The 17,580-nt window shown below is 38.7% G+C and overlaps 1 protein-coding gene across 9 annotated transcripts in view; it reads left to right on the top strand.

Moving 5' to 3' along the window:
- The first annotated feature begins 589 nt into the window (after nt 1-589).
- LOC129711635 (eukaryotic translation initiation factor 4 gamma 3-like) overlaps nt 590-17,580 on the top strand; it is a 189,340-nt gene continuing 172,349 nt past the window's right edge. For 4 of the 9 annotated variants that reach the window (XM_055659428.1, XM_055659427.1, XM_055659425.1 and 1 more), the window contains exon 1: nt 591-964. In XM_055659428.1, the coding sequence (XP_055515403.1) occupies nt 903-964 (62 nt within the window). In that variant the 5' untranslated portion in view covers nt 591-902. Of the gene's footprint in view, nt 965-17,580 lie in introns of all 9 variants that reach the window. The other 5 variants (XM_055659431.1, XM_055659429.1, XM_055659423.1 and 2 more) reach the window with 4 other exon arrangements.

Here is a 17,580-nt window from a genome sequence, read left to right as displayed (position 1 = left end):
TGAAATAAGATTTGCACTTATGGTCTCCTCCCTTTCTTATAACAAAAGAAAATACCTATGAATGAGGACTGTTTAAGAAGGAACTGCAGATCCAAAATCAGTACTCGGTTCCTGTTTTTTCCTTACATCCCGTGATTCCGTTAGACCTAAGAGCTAAAGAGCTAAATCTAACTCTGTTACTGTTTTTGGGGAGGGGAAGATTAAGAAAACACCATTAATTTCAAGTTAAGTTGCATCTTATTTTTGTTTAGAAACACAGCCTTTACCTGTGACAATAAAGTATCATTCATAAAATGTTAGACGGATGTCATAAAATGTTACTGATATCATATGCAAACATGTAGAGGGCATGTTCTTCTGACAAATAATGAAAGTGGGCTTGAAATTTATGCCACTCCTGACATACATCATTATTTCCCCTTGCAGGTTAATAACCTTGAAATCCAATGAGAGGGAGACATACGGTGTTCTGCCGTGGGGGGCGCAGTGAGTTTCCGGAAATAGCCGAGGATCGAGTGTCGAGGTTTTCCGGATGTTGCCGAGCAGCCGGCACCGAAGCTTTCCGGAAGTTGCCGATATGCCGGCATCGAAGTTTTCCGGAAGTTGCCGACGGCTGCCGGGCGTCCGTCTTCTCGGACTGAGAGCGGCTTGGTTCGCCATGTTGGTTTGTGTGTAAAAAATCGCTTGCATCCATCCTAAAGCCTGACTCTTTCACTCTAAGGACGAGCCCTGCTGCTAGTTCACACTCTGGGCCAGCTACCAATGCTATTATTTTTGTGATTTGCAGGTAAACTCACGTGGGAAACGTCCTTCTGAGGGAGGACACCCTGAGGTACATCTCTCTGTCTCTATACAACAAAATCCGCCTGGTTTTTCTTTTTTTTTGTCTTCTTCAGCCTGAAATGAGCTTACCACAGAAAGCCAAACCACAGCCTGTAATAAGAGGACTACAACAGCCTGCTTCGTATCCTTCACTTTTTGGGAAACATTCAATTTATCGCTATATAATCCAAAAAAAAGTAACTTAACTGAGAGGATTTCTACCTTTTTTAAACTAATGCTGGTATTTTTTTTAGGGGCCGGGTAGCGTTGACACAATAGGCTTAAAACTAAAAAACCTTAAGGTCTGTTTGGTTTCTGGGCACTTGTTGCAAGTGTCGATGCATTCAAGCTTTTAGATTTTTGTTGAGGGGAAAAAAAAGGTTTGTTGTTAAATGGTTTGGAAAGGGATTGCTTTGTGTTTGGGATGGTTTAAAGGTTGTTGATTGAAGAGAAGGAGTGTGAGAGCAATGGGAAAGAAGCTCTCAACGACGAACCGGGAGGAATCTTGTTTCGATTTTCCTTTTGGAGCCCCCCCCTCCCCATTCACATAAAAACGTAGCCGCACATCTAGTGACATTTTTTCAATGTTTGAGATAAAAGTCACAGTCGCTTACATTTTTTGTTGGAAACAGAACTCTGCAGGGGAGCCGGTGAAGGCAAGGGTATCTGGTGAAGATTTTGTATTTCTGGGTGGGCATGTAAGATTTTTCTCTATTTTTTCACGTTTGATATGTTCGTGTCTGGTTTGAAAACAAAATATTGCCTTGTAAATAATTTTTTGTTGGGAAATTGTTTCTTTTTTAAAAAGCAGTGGTGGGGTTAAGGATCGTGTGTGTATGACACGTCTTCAGAAAATGCCGGTTACAGACAAACCAACTCCACTGCAGTCAGCCTGCAGCTCCGATTTGCAGCTCTCCATTAAAACCTGCAGCCGTGTAGCTCATAGTCTAATTTACATCTACAACGTGGTTTATGTAGGTTTTTATATAACAAAAAAATGACAGATGGAGAATTATGGACACAATTACTTGTTCTGTGCAGCGACATTCAGTGAGTTTACCGTGTGGATCATTTTTCATATTAAGCATTCCTCTCTGAATTTGGGTTCTGGGGTCTGGCCATGTTCATTTATTTTGGGATAAATTTTCACAATGTAAACGTGTGCCTTTCATATTATTGGACTGGCAACAAAGCCCTGATCAAAAAGGAGAGATTGTTAAATTGCCTGGGTTATTATAGTGCAGTGATGACTCCAGTTTGATTTGTTTAGGTTTAATTTGGGGGTTTTTAATGGTATTTGTGGTATTTGTATTGGTAATCTATTATTTGTCGAAGCCGAGGTTTATGTATATGAACTGTTATGTATATAACAGTTGTGTAGATGATTTGACAATCCCTTCGGAAGGAGAGGGAAAACAATGTTATTTTGTGAATTTTCTTAGTAGTAATATAAATTGAAATAAAATAATGTATTTTAGTCCTTTTAAATTATAGACATAGATCCATGAAAGAGCTTGATGCTCAGCCAAGTTCGTGGCTATTAGGAAATGATTCAATGATTTTGCTGTGATATTGAATAAATTGTTGCACTAATGGGGATAATGAATGGAAATGTGACTAATTTGGATTTAGATGCGAGATTCTTGACAGGATGCACGAGAGTACAATTATTGTATAGTATAGTGTTTTGAATTTGGAACTTTTCATTATTAACTTACCATTTCACATTATTGTTTAATTTTAAGTGCTGGATGTGTGCAGTACTGGGATATACAGTACCTCAATTTTCATTTTGGAATGAATTACAATTCGTTGTTGGATAATTTCATACAATTTGCAGGTTTCAAGCTGATCAATTTTAATGGTGGATGCCTTTTTATTTATTAAGTGACATTTTATGAAAAGTTTTGTTGTATCAGGTTCATGGTTGTAGTTTTAGGCCTAGGTTAAGGCTGTGCTTTCTCTGCCAGTCAAGCTGCTCACCCAGTCTCCACAGCAGAAACTGAGCATGCTCAGACCTCCAGCATTGGTTTCCTGCTATAGCATTTCTCTGAACTGCATAAAGGGCTTTTAACTGCTGGATTGTGTGTCACCTTTTAAGTCATATGACACAGTCACATGGGGCATTTGCACACTTCTTGGTAAATAATTTACTTGCCGTTGATCATATAGTTATAATTTGATTTGTTAAAATCTTATTAGATGTAAAATAATTTGACAAAGTACCATTTGGGTTAACCCAGTAAATAGTCAACTACGCTTGTGTATGGTGTTGCGGCTGTGCCGTGTCTTCAGCTACAAAATCCTGATTACCGTTAATGACAAATTTGACAAAATAATTTCTCAGTTCTGCAATGTCATTCAGTTGCTGAGCTGTAGATTTTTATTTTGTGGGCGCTAGTTAGCTGTACAGAGCAATATTTTCATATTTGCTTTACAACCCAAATTTAAATCCAGTTGATTAGGATGAAGGTGAAACCAAGTGTTATTATCCACTTTTAGCATTTTCAAAGGTTAGGGGCAAGGCAGCAGAAGTAAATGCAATTCTGTGAGTGGCAGTGTTCTGTGCTGGTGCACTGTTTAATCATGAAGTCACAAAAAGCTTTGTGATTGCAAATAAAATTTGATGAATACATAGAAGTGGTGACAAGTGGTTTACATCTATTTGAGGGAGGAATGGATCTTAGTTTAATGTCTCACCGAAAAGGTAGCAACTTGAGTGGTGAATTAACCACTCAGTGCACATTGGTATGTCTGCCTATATTTTTCTGCTCAAGCGATCTGGAAAGAGACTTGCACCATAATATGATTTTCTGGCAAGAACCATACAAATTAAGTCATAGCTGACTTCAAATATGTCAATTTTATAATAATGTAAGATCTCAGCTAAGTTACTGGAATACCTTTGCCTGAGATACAATTTGAGCAGTTTCAGTTAACCCCTTTTTAATACAATGAAAGGACATTGTGGATTTAAATGCAAATTTAAAAATAAACTAGGTGCTGGAAATATTCAGCAGGCGAAGCTGCATCTATGCGAGGAGAAACTATAGCTTTACACCAGCCACAGCAAGTGCTGCCCAGCCCATTTGTTTCGATTGGGTGGGGGAATGATAAACTGAGTGTGTGTTTAATTTATCGGGTACATTTGATTTCATTATTTATAAATATCTATATTTTCAATAAATCTACTAGAATTGTTTGTCTCTAATCATGGACATTTAATAAAAAAAGTTGAAAAGCCCTTAACAACATGAACTGCAGGAAGATTATTGGGGCGAGGGTCCTCGGGTTCAGTGGAAATTTTTGTAAATTAGAGTGCTTTTTGATTGTGTATTGTGGAGCTATAGGCATGAACTTCAGCATCAGACAAGGCTTTTATGAACAGTTTTTAGTTAAATAAATATCCTCTCCAGCTGTTTCTGAGCACTGGTGTTACATGTTTTTTGCTGTGAGTGAAATGGCATGTCCCAGAAAGAACCACAAAATCATGAAATGTCTTTGAACATGTTTACTCACAAGGTAAATATCCATTTAAAATGTTTTATAGTATGCAAAATATCTTTGGTACCATGTGGTAGCTTTGAAGGCTGGTGGCATAACACAAATATGTAATGTTGTTTAAGAAGTTGGCATTAATAATTCATTAACCCTACAATCAGTGGTTCAGCTTCATGTCATGCCAAGAGGTGAGGTTACATTACATAAAGCTATTGAGGTGATTTTATTGTATATTTTAAATCAGTTTCTTCTCACTCTACAAAACTTTTAATTTATAGCATAAACTGGCTTTTTTTGTTTTTGTTCTATGATACCAGTGCCATCTCCCACCATGTTTGGAGATTGATGTGCTGCGGTATTCCTTCTGTTATGGATACCATTTAGCCTGCAATAACACTAAACATAATTGGCCACCTATTATATGATGTTTATTGGGCCACAGTGTGCAAATTTGCTACTAAGGCTAGAGAGAAATGTATAATATGGGGAGTAACAAAAGGACAAATATAATCTGAATGCGCATAGCATTTGGGGAGAAGAACAGATAAAAGGAGGAAGTAAATATAAATAACTGATTGTCACTGCAGAGAAATGGCTATAGGATAACATGGATTGAGAGCTGAGTATTGCGTATGACATTTTGAAAGGATAGGAAGCTAGGCAAAAGGGAAGGAGTGCCTTGCTAATTAATTAATAATAGCTTTGAGTCATTCCTCCTGCATTGTTAATAAAAATAGGAAACATTGTGATATGTAGGCCCTCTGATCTCGCAAAAAGATAAAGTGCAAAGGAAAAAAAGTGGTGTTTCTCAGAAAGGACAGTGATTGTCAATTGGGGTCCTGAATACATGTACAAACTGTAAAGATCACATGGACAAGCTGGCCTAGCTAAGAAGTTCATAGATTATTTCAGGATAGCATGTCCTGGAGCCAACCAGAGAGCAGTTTATATCAGACATGGCATAATGCAATGAAATGGGAAGTATTAATGATTGTATAGTGATCAAAATATGATCAAGTTAGGCTAGGAGTTTAGTTTATTGTCACGTGTACCGAGGTACAGTGAAAAGCTTTTGTATTCCTTAGTACATAGGAGAATGAGAGTTGGAGGTGAGGGGAATAGATAGAGAGTCTTTTACCCAGAGTGGGGGAATTAAGAACCAGGGGACATGGGTTTAGGATAAGTGAAAGATTTGATAGAAATATGAAGGGCAATTATTTCACACAGGGTGGTTGGTATGTGGAATGATCTGCTTGAGGAGGTAGTTGAGGAAAAAACTTAACAACATTTAGAAAACATTTGGGCAAGTACATGGAAAGGAAGGTTTAAAGGGAAATGGGCCAAATGCAGCCAAGTGGGACTAGTGTAGATGGGGGATCTTGGTCGGCATGGGCCTGTTTCAATGTTGTATGACTCTGACATTTTAGCAGACACCCTCCAAGGTGAGAAGATGTGAACATTATTTACACAGGGTTAAGACCACCTCTGGTGAACAGGCGAGAATTTTGTTTGACCAGCATGTTGAGCCGTGTGTTTTGTAATGAAACCTTATCAGTCTGATTAACTCCTGGGAAAAAAAAAACAAGGAAAATTAGCATGGTTTTGTGTAAAGGAAATTATGTTGACTAGTTTATTAGTTCATTGAGGAAGATAATGTCCTGTGGATAACAGTGAAAGGTTAGATGAACAATCTTCGATTTGGCACAGTGGCACAGCGGTAAAGTTGCTGCCTTACAGCTATGCAGCAATTGAGACATGGGTTCAATCCCTGCTACCTGTCTGTACGGAGTTTGTACAATCTCCCCGTGACCTGCGTGATTTTCTCCGAGACCTTCGGTTTTCTCCCACTCCAAAGATATCCAGGTTTGTAGGTTAATTGGCTTGGTAAATGTAAAAAATGTCCCTAGTGTGTCTAGGATTGTGTTAATATGCGGGGGTCGGCGAAGGGCCTGTTTCCACGTTGTATCTCAAAACTAAACTAAAACCAGATTTTATCTGTTCCGGTGCCACTTCAAAGAATATTGCGGAAAATAGCTTATGGTGTAGGAGGTAACATTGGTGCAGACACAAGGAACTGCAGCTGGAATCTTGAGCAAAGCACAAAGTGCTGAAAAAACTCAGGGTCAGGCAGCACCTGTATAGGGAATGGATAGGCGACATTTTGAATCGGGACCCTCGAGGGTGGGAGTTGCTGGGTGGGTGTGTGGTTGAAATTACAATTGGATCAGTTGTGATTTTTTTTTGAATCTCAGCAAGCTGGAGGTGCTGAGTATCAGTCTTTTAATGTTTATGTTCATACATTTAGCTATATTACAATGGTGATAACATTTCAATAATGTATTTTTGCTTGGTGGCATCTCAGAATGTGATTAATATTAAAATTGACTTGTTTGCCAGTGACTCTTTTCGATGATTAATATGAAAATATAGCCATCTTTCCAAGAATGGAGAAAACAATGCTCACTGGCTAGGTTAATCCAAAAGTTCATATGTTTACACTTGAAGTTTGGGAAGTGTATTTAAACTGAAGCAATTATCAAAGGCACAATTAAAACTCATATTTAATGCCATGAATTCAGACTTTTTTGAAACCGTTCTTTGCTCTAGCACTGAATTATTTTGTTTGAGTTTATCCATAGCCTACGCCATAATTTTTGTGTTTCAAGCGGTTCATTTTTTTAAATGCATGTTCCATTTGTGCTTAAACCTGTGACTGATTACCTTGATCGGTCCCAATGATGCATCACAATTTTCATTGTGCAAGTAAAAAAGGACCAAATTAAGTTCAAATATTTTTCACTAGCTCAAATCTTAAATAATTCAGTGAGTTTTCCCCTTGCAATATTTATGTAACAGAAAAGGAAATTATTACTTTGCTGTTCCTGTTCTTTTATCATCTATTTAAAAGCAAACTTCTTGTGCTAGGAAACTGGACCAAACAAAGTTTATGTGCAGGAGATAAAACAAATTGTTTAGAATGGTATGCTTTAATATCAACTAGTTATCACAAGTGAAATCAGCTCTGAATGAATGACTGAATTTCTCAACAGTTATATCTCCTAAGAGCTATAATTGCATTGAAGAGTACTGTAGAACATTTGATAGTTAGAAGCTTGTTTCCTAACTGGGACACAAAGCAGGAACAGTTGAGGTCATGTAGAGATTGGCAAGGAAGAATGGGGAATTTTAAGTACAAACCTGTGTTTGCCAGTGAACACAGACTTGGTAGTGAACAAGACGGTACAAGTTTGGACAGACGGACTTTTGGATGAACTTTGTTAGTGAATGGCAGATTAAAAGTATGATCGAGGGTGCAATAAAATAGTCAAGTAGTACCAAGAATGATGAGTACATTAGCGGCAGATGAATTGCCAGTTGTGGTGTGTGACTAAACGGCCTCAAGGTAGTTATCAAGGAGCTAGATCGAATCATTGTAAAAAAGGATAGTGGTGAAGATGGAAGATAGTGGCTTCAGTCTAATATTTAATTGGGGACTGTTTCAATTGATAATGCTCATTGAGTAGTTGATGGCTTTGGTAATGTGTAATAAGTTTTTAATTTATGTGCCAAGTGAAGAAAACTGGAAGCTGTACAATTTCAGCCAAATGGGTCTGGGCTTAAGGTTAAGTCGAGGGTATGTAATGTTAAACTTGAAATCACTTTAGACTTTCTATATGGTAGCAATGTTTCAGAATTATCTTTCATTTTATTTATAGGAACTGGTGGAGGCAGTTTAGTCCTTCGAGCCTATTCATCCTTTGTTAGGTTATAGTGACTCTACATAACTCATCTACCTATCTGATTCTGTTTTTTCAATATCCTAACTTAATCTATCGATGTGCATTTAACTTTTCAGTAAATCCATCGGTTTTTGGTTTTGGGTGTTTTAAGAAATACAATCCTATTCTTTGCAACCTCTCATTGAATCTTTTTTAACCCTGGTAACTATCTTCTGAATCTGTACTATCTCCAAAGATGAGATATCCTCTTGCAATTCCTAAATGCAATAATTTGGTTTAGTTGGGCGGCAGCACATGCTTTCACCCCTTTATATTCTCGACCTCTTTAAATGAAGGCCAATCTATGAGCGAATAAGTGGCCAAAACCTGTCACACTGCCTATCCATTCCCTCCACAGATCCTGCCAGACCTCCTGAGCAGCACTTTGTGTTTTGGTCAAGCATCTGCAGCTCCTTGTAACACCAATATTTGATTGGTCTTTTAAAAAATCTACCTAGTTTGCTAACATTTAGTAGTTACCATACTTGGACCTCTTAATCTCTCCGGTCATTGGTGCTCTCCTGGTTTCTAAGGTGGATGATGTCCTTGCACTTAACATTTATAATGGCCCCTGTCAAAGATCTGCCCATTTAATTTATTGCAGCCAATTTCAGCCAAATGAGTCTGAGCATGATGCTAAGTCTAGGATATGTAATGAGTGATCATTTGTTCACTTTGGACTTTCAGCATTATCTTTAATTTTATATATAGGAAGTGCAGAAGGCTGCTTAGTCCTTTAAGCCTATTCAACTGTTGTAAGATTATGGCATAAGTACATAACTCATCAATCTATCTTGATTCTCTTTCAATTCCCCAAGTTATCTTTCAATGTGCATTTAATTTTTCACATTTAACAGTTGGATTTTCTTCCTCATTTACATTATTTAAAACTTCACCAACCTTAGCACAACCAAGTAACTGAGATGCCTGTTTTTCTATTCCTCCATCTAGTCATTTGTGAATAATACAGGTCCACCACTGGTTTGACGTTTTAACCAGTGAATATGTATAGAAACATGCTAGTTGCTTGCGTCTTCACACCCAATTATTGATAATTCTTTCAGGTTAACTTGTATTTGTTCATGTGATCACCCGTGAAGCTGAAAAAAGTATTTGTTGAAGTTTTCGCGTGCCGTAATTTGACTAGTCATGCAGGATAGCCAGAAGTTGCTACGTTGAGGTTGCTAAAGTGCCATCATCCATATTTATGCATATGTTACAGTTAAGTTGCTTAAGGTTTAACCTCAAACTTTAGAATGTTTTGCTGTCTTCTTCATTGCATTCTCATGTTCAAAGCGCCTGAGCTATATTTGTTCTAATTTAACAAAATTGGTGATTGAATGATTAACCGACCATATGTTGCAAGAAATATTGAGTTACAGGTTTATCTGCTGATTTAATATAATTGTCTGTATATCTCCATATCATAAACTATTTGCCTGAGGACCACGGTCCAATAATACATTTATTTTTGCTTATTGTACAAATCAGTCGTGCATTGTGAAAATGAATGCTCTATCTGGTTCGTATTAGAGGAGTATAGGTGGAATATTAAACTGGAAGCATATTATTGCTGATAGTACATTAGGTACTGCCCCTTGTGTTCTCATAAACTAGGAGAAAACCTGGTGACTTGTCAGATTGGAATGATGAATTTGTTAATTTGTACTGGAATTCCGTTGGAACCAACTTGTTTGAATTCCATAGGAGGTACTGTTCAGTACATGTCTGTGGTATCCAGCCAGGCTCTCTTGTTGTTGGATACTTTAGTCTGAATGATCCAGATTTTGATGTTGGTCCTGGTGTGCCTGTATATTACCAGGTTTTTATTTTGCTTACTTGGGAATTTAAAAAAAATCTCTTATTTCCACCTTCCATCATGTTTTATGTTTAGAGATACTGTGGAAACGTGGCCCTTAGGCCCACCAAGTACACGGTGACTATCGATTGCCCATACACCAGTTCTATGTCCAACACACTAGGGACAATTTACAGAGGCCAATTAATCTATGAACCTGCATGTCTTTGGAAAGTTGGAGAAAACTAGAGCACCCAGAGAAAAAACACACAATCACAGGGAGAACGTACAAACTCCGAACTATCTTAAATAATTCCTTGGAGTTGGAGATGGCTTGCTTCCACTCTGGTTCTCTGGATTCTGAGTTGGAGTGCACTGTGAGATATGTGGACTGCTGCAGGTGTGCCATGTGGTACAAAAATAAGCTCTGAATGAACTCAGCCAGTCAAACCACATCTGTAGAGAAACCAGTACACATTTTGGATTATGTAGGAAGGAACTGCAGATGCTGGTTTATTCTGAAGATAGACACAGAATGCTTGAGTAACAGCGTGTCAGGCAGCATCTCTGGAGACAAAAAGTAGGTGTTGGGTTGGAACCTTTGTTTAGACCTTTTGGGTTATTGGCTCTTCGTCAGAATTATGTGGTGCTCAATGTAATAGGCAAAGAGAGGTTCTTTATGGGGCACAGTATGGCATCCTCTACTGCTTGAGCTTTACCTCTGCATGTGACTATCATAGAGCTCTAGATACTCAGTACTTTCCTTGGTCCATCTCCATTTTGAATGGATATGGCCCAAGGATTCCCATGATTTGCAAATTGTATTTAATCTTTCCTGGGAAATTTGATGTCCACGAGTCACTTACGGGTCCAGAGTTGATTGTTGCCTGCTTGTTTTGGGAGTCTGATATCAGGAATGCACATGATGTGGCCAGCCTTTCTGTCCCTATTTAGTTAAGTGTGATTAGAACCTTGAAGCTGGAGATGTTGACCTGGGTGAGAATGCTGGTATTGGATTGTCTTTGGATTTTAGAATATTGCAGATACAATCTTGGTGGTACTTTGTGTCCGTTACCCAAATCTCTGATGTATACAAGAGAATTGGAAATCATTGCTGCTCAGTAGACTGTGAGGATGGTTTGGGGTTATGATTTTTGTGCACACTTTTTCTCATCAGATAAAGGGTGAACTGGAGGTAGCGATGAATTTCATCACTGATATAGTGTGACAGTGAAGATTGAGAGAAGAGTCGGTGAGATGTCATAGCCTTCCTTGAGCGTGGTCTATATTGGGATTGTTTCTTGTGGATCTTTTGGGCGGCACGCTGGCGCAGTGGCAGAGTTACTGCCTTACAGAGGCGAAAGCCCGGGTTTGATTCTGATTACTGGTGCTGGCTGTACGAGGTTTGTACGTTCTCCCCGTGACGTGTGTGGGCTTTCCCCGGAAGCTTTGTTTCCCCCCACACACCAAAGATGGACAAGTTTGTAGGTTAATTGGTTTGGTAGAATTGTAAATTAGCCCCAGTGTGTTTAGGATAGTGTTAATGTGTGGGATTGCTGGTCGGCGCGGACTCGATGGGCTGAAGGACCTGTTTCCGCGCTGTATCTTTAAACTATAACTAAACTAAAAAACTTATTTAAGATCAAAACTTGTATTCCGTACTGAAATGGAAGTAAAATGGTAACAGGCATTTGAGGATGACTACATTGAAGTATTCTTCATAATTCTTTCAGGTTGATGGAGTTGAAAGTTGGGGGAAAATTGAAAAAGACTATGTTGGTGGGTGTGTCGAATGCTGAAGGTCACACCTATTGCACCCCTTAAGGGATGTGATATTTGTCTTGTAAAGAGTTCTTTGGTTTGATGACAGAGCCAATTCAGGATGAATGTAATGAATTCTCCTGCCATAAGATCATAAGAGATAGGAGCAGAATTAGGCCTTTCGGTCCATCGAGTCTACTCCGCCATTCAATCATGACACCCGTACTATTTAATCCTTCTTGTAAAGCTTGACGTCCTTACTAATCAAGAACCCGTCAATCTCCGTTTTTAAAATACCCAATGACTTGGCCTCCACGTCAGTCTGTTGCAATGAATTCCACTGATTCGCCACCCTCTGGCTAAAGAAATTCCTCCCTTTCGTTTCTAAAGGTACATCCTTTTATAATGAGGCTGTGCCCTCTGTGGTCCTAGACTCTCCCAATAGTGGAAACATCCTCTCCACATCCACTCTATCCAGGCCTTTCATTATCAATTAAGTTTCATTGAGGTCCCTCCAATATCCATCTAAACTCCAGCGAGTACAGGCCCAGGCCTTCACTTGCAACTTGCAAATAAAAAATGGGAATCATTCGTCGGCACATCCAAATCTGATTTCTGAATCCTCCCCATTTAGAAAATAGTCGACACCTTTATTCCTACTACCAAAATGCATAACTGTACATTTTGCTACGCTATACTCCATCTGCCACTTTGTCCACTCTCCAAACCTGTCCAAGCCCTACATAAGTCATAGGAGTAGAAGTCGGCTATTCAGCCCATCAATCAATCTATCATGGCTAATCTATCTTTCCCTCTCAAATCCCTTCTTCTGTCTTCACCCATATCCTTCTGCAGAATCCTTTTTTACTCTACACTACCTGCCCATCCACCTATCTTCGTATTATCTGCAAACATGGCCAAAAAGTCATCAATTCCATCATCCAAATCAATAATGTGCAATGTGAAAAGTAACTGACCTAACACCGACCCCCTGTGGAACACCATTAGGCACCACAGCTGACCAGAAAAAGCCCCCTTTATTCCTATTCTTTGCCCTGCCATTCAGCCAATCTTCGATCCATGCTAGCATCTTCCTTCTAATACTACATGCTCTCATCTTGCTTAGCAGCCTCGGGTTTGGCACTTTTATCAAAAGCCTCCTGAAAATCCAAACAAACACCATCCACTGACTCTCCTTTGTCTATCCTGCTATTTACTTCCTCAAAGAATGCCAACAGATTTGTCAGACAAGATCTCCCCTTCAGAAAACGATGCTGACTTTGGTTTTTGTTCACCTCCCAGCTCTGATCCTCTTTCATCCATGTCCCAGTGCTGATCACAACATTGTAGCTACCAATTTCTAACCGCTATAAGCTCATCTACTTTGTTCAGTTCACTGCATGCATTCAAATATAACACCTTTAGTTCAGTATTCACCACCCATCTTCTCAAATTGGTCCCCATTTTGTCTGACCTTAGACTCTTATCCCTTCTTAAACTTTTTATCCTATTACTTCTGGAGACATCAGTAGCCTCTACTGTGCTCTCCTTCCCTTTAACTTCATCCATGCACTTCCAATTTATTGAACCCACCCTCCTCAGAAGCTGCATGGTTGTGAATTCCATTTTAAGTGCTTTTGACCTGTCTTTTAGTACTTCAGTAAAGATTTTGTTTGTTCCAACAGGCCACTTATTTTTTGGCATTTGGATGGCCTTTAGCCAGGCTGTACTAACATTAAGATTGCAGCAGTTGATTTGTTGTGGCATGGAACCAAGGAGACAGCCTTTCTGTCCTTGAGAAGCTCTATGCTTTTGACTTTCAGCAGGTTCTTTAGAGGTAGATTTTATTGGGCTTCGGTCTTCAGATGTCTGTAGATGTTGTCATTTACTTCCCCATGAGACATGGTGACCCTTTGAAAGGTACAAAATTCTTACTGGAAGCAGACCCTTGCTTCGATAAACATACAGTCTAGCAGTTGCCATTATTTGGATTGAGGACATTGCCATGAGATGTTTAATAAGTTACAAAATGTAAATTACAAAATACTAGTTGTCCATTTGGTGATTAGTTTGGAGTGTATTGGGATACGGGCACATGAATTGGGCACTTAGCTCTTTGAGCCCGTTTCATCATTAATACAATTATGGTTAAACTCTGAACAACTGATATTTAAAAAAAATGATATCAGTGAGCAATGAAACATTTGCATTGTATGTTAATTTGCACATTGCATATCATAAGATCTGTCCTTGTTTATCTACAGTCTCTGATGTAGCAAAGTTGGAACAATAATAGATTTGTAAAAAGCATGTTCAGGCTATAGATATACAGGAATGGTCAAGACGAGAGGTGTGTAATGTGGGAATTTCAAGGAATCCACTTTAGACAGGAATTTTTTTTTGTTTTAATTATTAAAAAATTGGTGCAGGAATGGGCCTGGACATGATGTTGCCCAGAACTGAGAGTTGACAAGTAGGTATTGAAAGCTGCTATAGTTGCAGTATGTTGACTTGCAAAAGGGTTGTAGTACAAAAGTTTTATTGACTGGATTAATTCCAGGGTTGCCTCTGAGGGGGAAGTGTGTAGGATGTGTTAAACTCGCTGGAGTTGAGAAAAATGAGAGCAGAATGCAAGTGTGATGTAAAATCTGGGGGATGTTGTTAGACTGTTGTAACATTAGTATGTGCGCAGAAGAGATTTGCCAGGATATTGCCTGGAATGAAATGATTTACTTCTAATCAGTGCTTGGATAGGTTGGGTTTATTCTTGGATAAAATGGAAGAGGCTAAGCGAGGACATCATAGAGATTTATAAAATGTGAGGGGCAAGAGTGTCTTTTTCCTTTTTGTGGGAGAGTTTAAAACTAGAGGCACGGGTGAGAGGGGAGATATGTATGACTCCTATTTTTTTTCTGAGAAGTTATAATTCTCTGACCAATAACAAGATCAGAACATTAAAAATAGAATTTAAATTTTAGTCAGTGAGTAATAGTTGTAGGAAGATTTAATAGGATCAAGGTTGAAAGATTTTAGAGTAAATAAGGAGGTTCAAGGTAAAGGGGAAAAGATTTAATAGGAATCTAAGGGGTAATTTTTTTCACATATAGGGTGGTGGGTATATGGAACAAGCTCCCAGAGAGGGTAGTTGAGGCTGGGACTATCCCATCATTTAAGAAATAGTTGGACAGGTACATGGATAGGACAGGTTTGGAGAGATATGGACCAAGCGCAGGCAAGTGGGACAAGTGTAGCTGTGGCATTGTTGGCTGGTGAGGGCAAGTTGGGCTGAAGGGCCTGTTTCCACACTGTATCACTCTGACTCTGAGGAGTCACTATTTCCATTGGCTGAGGATGCAGTCACCAGAGGATACAGATTTGAGTTAATTGACAAAAGAATGTAGAGTTATGATCTGGAATGTGCTGTCGGAAGTGGTAAACACATTCAGTAATAGCTTTCAGATGGGAATTAAATTAATTCATAAAGAGGGAAAGCTTTGTAGCACTGATAGGAGCTGAGGTGGAAAAAAACTTATAGAGTCAACACAGACATGAGCCTAGTAGCTTTTCATGCTGCATCTTTCTATTATATTGGATGCATTTAAATGTAAGAATAACATTAATTAATTAATTTAGGATTATTTTTAACCTTCAAGACTGGATAATAAGACTTCACTCTGAACTTTTAGAGGTTATTCTCACTTAATAACTGAAATAATACTTTCATTTGTACTCCACTATTTTTTTATGCCTTTTAACCTTTGTGGAATTGCATGAATTTAATTTTAAGAAGGAAATGGTTAACTGCATGGGAAATCCAGGAAGTTTAAATCCTTTTTTGTCAGTGCTTCATCCTTCTGGTAATGTTCTCCATCATTTGTGTCTCCTACAAAAACTGATTTGGCTGAGAGAGATACTGAGTTGGAAGATGGGAACGCATGGGGGTGGGGAGGATGGTAGAAAACAGTGGACATTTTATATAGAGAGAATCTTGGGCAGTTTTATTTCCTTATTGTAGTAAATGCTTTGCTGGTCTTTTTCAAACCAAAACAAGTAAATGTGTGACATGCTTATGCACCTACCAGAGCATATTGTATCCTTGTTTTCTATTATGCAAACAGCTGTTACCTGACAATATTTGAGTTGTAAATTTGAAAATGTAAAAAAAACCCTATGGGATAGCATATTGAAGTGATTGACAATGTTACATTTAATGAGCTACTAGAATTATTTTCTTGAATAGTAACTTTGGGTATACCAAAAGTTAGATTCCTTAACAGATTTATGTTGCTATGAAGCATTCTACTTAGAAGCTGAAAATGGTTTTGTGTCATTATACTCCAGCTATACTTCACAACATTAAAACCAAAAAATGCTACAAGTACTCAGCAAATCAGGCAAAAGTTAACTTTTCAGATTGATGACCTCATCAAAGGTAGCAAAGTTAGAAATCACAAATGTTATACGTTGCAGAGAAACAGGACTGGAGAGAATGTATGATCTGTGATTATGGTGGAGTCCGTGGAAGAAGGATACTGGACATGTTGGTGTGCAGGAAGGAATTGCAGATGTTGGTTTAAACCAAAGATAGACACAAAAAGATGGCGTAACAGGGGTCAGACAGCATTTCTGAAGAAAAGGAATAGGTGACCTTTCGGGTTGAGACCCTTCAGACCATAGTCTGATCAGCTGAGTTACTCCAACTTTTTGTGTCTATGGACGTATTGGTGCTGGTTTGGAGAGGATAGTGAAGGTATGTTAATTGCGACTAATCTGATAGGAAAACTGTAACTGGAAGATGAATGAGAATAGAGAATAAAATAATACTGGAGGCAAGATAGAGAACCTAGCAGTTGTGAAAAATCTACAGTAATAAAGAATGCTAGTGAAACCCAGCAGGCCAGGCAGCATCTATAGAGAGAGGACATACTGAGGTAATGTTACACATTGATAATTTTGCATCAAGGTTGCATATGTTGCAAATTGTGATAATTTTGGCAGATGTTCCATTGGGTGTAGACTGTAGAGGATGGTGTGGACGTGAGGAAGTCTTTAATTTCAGTTGTTGAAAGGATTATAGGGAATGGAAAAGGTGCAGTTGAGAGCCATGTCACCTAATGGTGGTGGTTATGCTATTGTTAAAGATGAAGGAAGAAATCTTAAAAGCAAAGGGTGAAAACAGTGTTATCAGAATAGTTGCATTGAAGCCAGAGAAACCTAGAGATTGGAATTTAGAGGATTAGAAGGCTGTGGAGGTCTAACCTAGCTGTGGAGGTCTGACCTCTTCTGTGTTGCAGTTTCCAACACTTGCAGTATTTTTTTTGCTTTTTGATTACTTCATAGCAACATTAGTTATGTTGCTGTAGTCGGGTTTACATCTGTGTCTGAGGGAAGAGATGTACAAGCATTTGTTGGGTTAATGGGGATAGTCAGTAAGTTTTTGTATGTTGGAGATTGCGTCTCAATTTGCATAGGTTTTTGGAGAAGTAACCAAAAAGGTGGACGGAAGCAGGGCCATAGTCGGCATCTAGATGGACCTCAGCAAGACTTTTGATAAGTGTGAAGTGTGAATTTGGGTAGTCAAACCAGGGCAGGGACTTCACAGTCAATACTCTGGCCCTGGTGAGAGATGGAAAGACTGTTCAAAGGGACTTTGATGTCCACGTACCTGAATTACTGACATTTGATGTATCAGCATCGCAAATGATTTGCAAGACAAATTGTATGGTTGCCCTTATTGCTCGAAGATTTGAGTACAAAAGCGAATGTCTGATTGTAAATTAAAATGAGCTCTGATGAGACTGCAACTAACATATCTGGCATCCCTATTTAAGGAAAGATTCACTCATGAAATTGGGAGTGCATTGAAGGTTCACATGATCAATTGTAGGAATGAGGTTTGTTCAATGAAAGAGATCTTTC

Source organism: Leucoraja erinacea, chromosome 30 (assembly GCF_028641065.1).
Source record: "Leucoraja erinacea ecotype New England chromosome 30, Leri_hhj_1, whole genome shotgun sequence".
Lineage (NCBI taxonomy): Eukaryota > Metazoa > Chordata > Chondrichthyes > Rajiformes > Rajidae > Leucoraja > Leucoraja erinaceus.
The sequence above is the reverse complement of the archived record's forward strand: the minus strand, read 5'-3'. Positions and strand labels throughout refer to the sequence as shown.